The sequence below is a fragment of the Bidens hawaiensis genome, unplaced genomic scaffold, assembly GCF_021521415.1.
Source record: "Bidens hawaiensis isolate Kalapana, Puna unplaced genomic scaffold, B.hawaiensis_p1.1 tig00018244_1, whole genome shotgun sequence".
Taxonomy (NCBI): Eukaryota; Viridiplantae; Streptophyta; class Magnoliopsida; order Asterales; family Asteraceae; genus Bidens; species Bidens hawaiensis.
Window position 1 is genome coordinate 82,646 of NW_027492761.1, and position 2,997 is coordinate 85,642.

General features: G+C 40.2%; 1 protein-coding gene across 1 annotated transcript; it reads right to left on the reverse strand.

The window, feature by feature from the left end:
• Positions 1-926: 926 nt before the first annotated feature.
• Positions 927-2,997, reverse strand: LOC143555667 (3-ketoacyl-CoA synthase 20-like). Its single transcript, XM_077045184.1, has 2 exons — positions 2,268-2,997; positions 927-1,709 (listed from the first exon to the last, which is right to left on the reverse strand). The coding sequence occupies exons 1-2, from the start codon at positions 2,988-2,990 to the stop codon at positions 927-929; spliced, it is 1,506 nt and encodes a 501-aa protein (XP_076901299.1). The 5' UTR covers positions 2,991-2,997.

Sequence of the window (2,997 nt, forward strand, 5' to 3'; positions counted from 1 at the left end):
GACTAGGTAATGGGTTATTCCATTCCTTTGATCAACCAAACACACTTTTCTTCATTCCCTCACAATGGGTCATTCCATTCCGCCCTCCATTCCGCCATACCAAACGCTACCTTATATTCATATTATTTATTTATTGATTTTATTTAATTTTAAAGTTTCTTTATTACATATCCTGGGGTTTTATTTTTTAACTTTTTAGTTTTTGATTTGAAAGGTTGTAACATGTAAGGGGAAATTCTAACGCCGGTTAGCTTAACGGATTTTAAGTGTTACAAACCCCTTAATATATGGACATCCGGTGTAATAATAAAGATTTAAGGATAGAACTTGTAATTGGGTATGTACATAAAAAGATCAAAAAAATAAATATCCACTCCTTTTGAAGTAACCCCCCTAAATTATAGTTATAGACATACAATATAAGTAATTAAACTGGTTAACTCGTTTAGGAAGCGCATTGTGTTCATGTTGACCAATTTATTAAACGTGTGATATTTTGGTTTACTTGTTTATTAAAATGAATTGTGTTAGCTAAAAAAAGTGTCACGTCCAGAATTGTCGCCGTTCACATTAGCTGTACAAGTCACAGCATCAAGTTAGGTTGGAGTGTTGTATCATTCGTCTTTTATTAACGACGTTTTAAACAATTGTAATTTTAAATGTTCTTAGAAGCCGAACTGAGTGGTTAACCAGATCAACAACCGGTCTATACAGCGGGTCTGGTGGGTCGCCTTCATTTAGCTGGTTACAAGACAGTCTGATTACTAAAACGTTAAATTAAGGTTTGAACAAAATCTGATTTTAAACACCAAAGTATGAAATCCAATATATCATGGTTGAAAGTCAAATGAAAATTCTCTTCAACTTTCTACAATAACAAAATAACAATGTGTATGTATTGCCTATCAAATCCATAAAATTGTAAATTATGAACTGATCTTGTCATCCTTAGGGACATGAACAGGGAAATCATCGATCTCATCCGTCCAGGGGTTCTTCTCCTTAGCTGGATCGATCGTCCTTAACGCCTTCCACACCGCAGTGTTACACTTGAAACCCGACCCAAAAGCAATCTGCCATGACCGATCACCCTTCCGGATCCTACCCTTTGCCTCAGAATACGCCAATTCGTACCACAACGAGCTGCTCGAAGTGTTCCCAAACCTATTTAACGTCATTCTCAACGGTTCAATATGCCAGTCTGATAATTCAAGATTCTTTTGGAGCTCATCATGAACAGCTCGTCCTCCCGCGTGAATACAAAAGTGCTCGAATGCTAGTTTAAAATCCGGGATGTACGGTTTGATTTTCGTCTGAAACACTTTTCGGGCCACTAATGTTGCGAAGAATAATAACTGTTCCAACATTGGAAGCACTAACGGGCCGAGGGTGGTGATGTTTGTTTTCAGGGCTTCACCCGCGACCACCGTTAACTCTTTCGAAAGCGAAACACCTATGTTCTTATTTTCGTCTTCTTCTTGGAACACGCAGTTGTAAGACTTGTCATCCGCGCCTTTATGTGTCCGAACCGTGTGAATAAGTTGGTACTTTGAACGACAACGGTCAGAGGCCCGGTTCGACAACAAAACCGCAGCTCCTCCCATTCGAAACAAACAGTTCGTCAAGAGCATCAATCGATTGTTCCCAAAGTACCAGTTTAATGTTATGTTTTCCATGCTAACAACCAATGCATATGAATCCTTATTCACCTGTATTACAAATCATCAGTAACAACTTGAATTTGTAAGGGTTTAAACGAGCCAGGGCTCATGCGCCATGATCAACTAAAGATCGTCTCGTTAAATGCTCGAACTGTGCTGAGCTTAAACGAGCCCAAGCCTACACTTGAGCCTCAAAAGAAAACTTGTTTAATAAATCAGTCTGAGCCCACACTTCACTTGTCGAACTCGAGATGGCTCGTGAAACTAAACGAGCCTATTTTTCATATAAATTTTGAATCATCATGTAAAATTTGTAATAAAAATAACCGAATAATATATATTATATTATTTATAAAAATAATTAAAAAAATGTATATAAATTAACTTATAAGCCAAGACCGAGTTTGAAAAGACTACCACAAGCTGAGACTGAGCTTGAGAAAGTCAAATGACTATTCACAAGCTGAGTCCGAGCTTAAAAGCGAAACTAATAAGCCTGAAAACGTTACCCGTAAGCCGAGATTGACCTCGAGCTCAAACAAGAGCTCTAGGTCGGCCCGCCTCGTTTGTTTTCCAAGGGATGCAAACAGAAAAGGCAGTAATTACCTGGAGAAGTTGCTTTGCAAGATCAATAGCAATCAATCCAGCACTGCAACCCATTCCTCCAAGATTATAGCTCATAATACTCCCTCTAAGCTTGTAATGATTCACAATCATAGCACTCATTGACGGAGTCGGACAAAACACACTGCAATTCATTATCAATATCCCAATCTCCCTCGCTTTAACTCCAGTTTTCGCCAACAAATCATCAATCGCTCCGTACATCACCATCTCCGCCTCTTTCCTCGCTTCGGCCAAACACGGATTAGCAGGAACCCGCAACACTCCATCCGGAAAGTAAGCTTTCTGTCCTAATCCCGATCGTTCGAGAACCTTCTTCTGAAACGCTAAATTCTCTTCAGTAAACGTCCCCGCGTTAACCGAGCGCTCCATGAATGTTTCCAGGGACACGAACCGTGAGTCGTCGGGTTTGTAAGCTGCGAAATCCACAAGGTACACCTTTCTAGGCCTGCTCATGAAGTATAACGTCGCTAGAAACACGATTAATGCTGAAAAGAGTGCCGCGGTGACTAAATTGAAGTGGAGTTGGTCCCACAGGTAAATGAGATCGCGTGTGGAGAGGGTCGATAAGTGGATTGAGGCGACGGTGATGAGCGGGGTTAGTAAGAGGTACATGGCGTGTGAGATTAAGTAATGGTAGCCTAATTTGACGTATTTGAGTTTTACGGAGACGAGGAAATTGGGGGGAGATGGTGAACTAGCCATGAAGATG

Coding starts and splice junctions, on each gene's coding strand:
- LOC143555667 (XM_077045184.1), bottom strand. CDS start 2,990: ATGGCTAGTTCACCATCTCCCCCCAATTTCCTCGTCTCCGTAAAACTC. Junction 1,710..2,267: donor TTGCAAAGCAACTTCTCCAG/GTAATTACTGCC, acceptor TTTGTAATACAG/GTGAATAAGGATTCATATGC.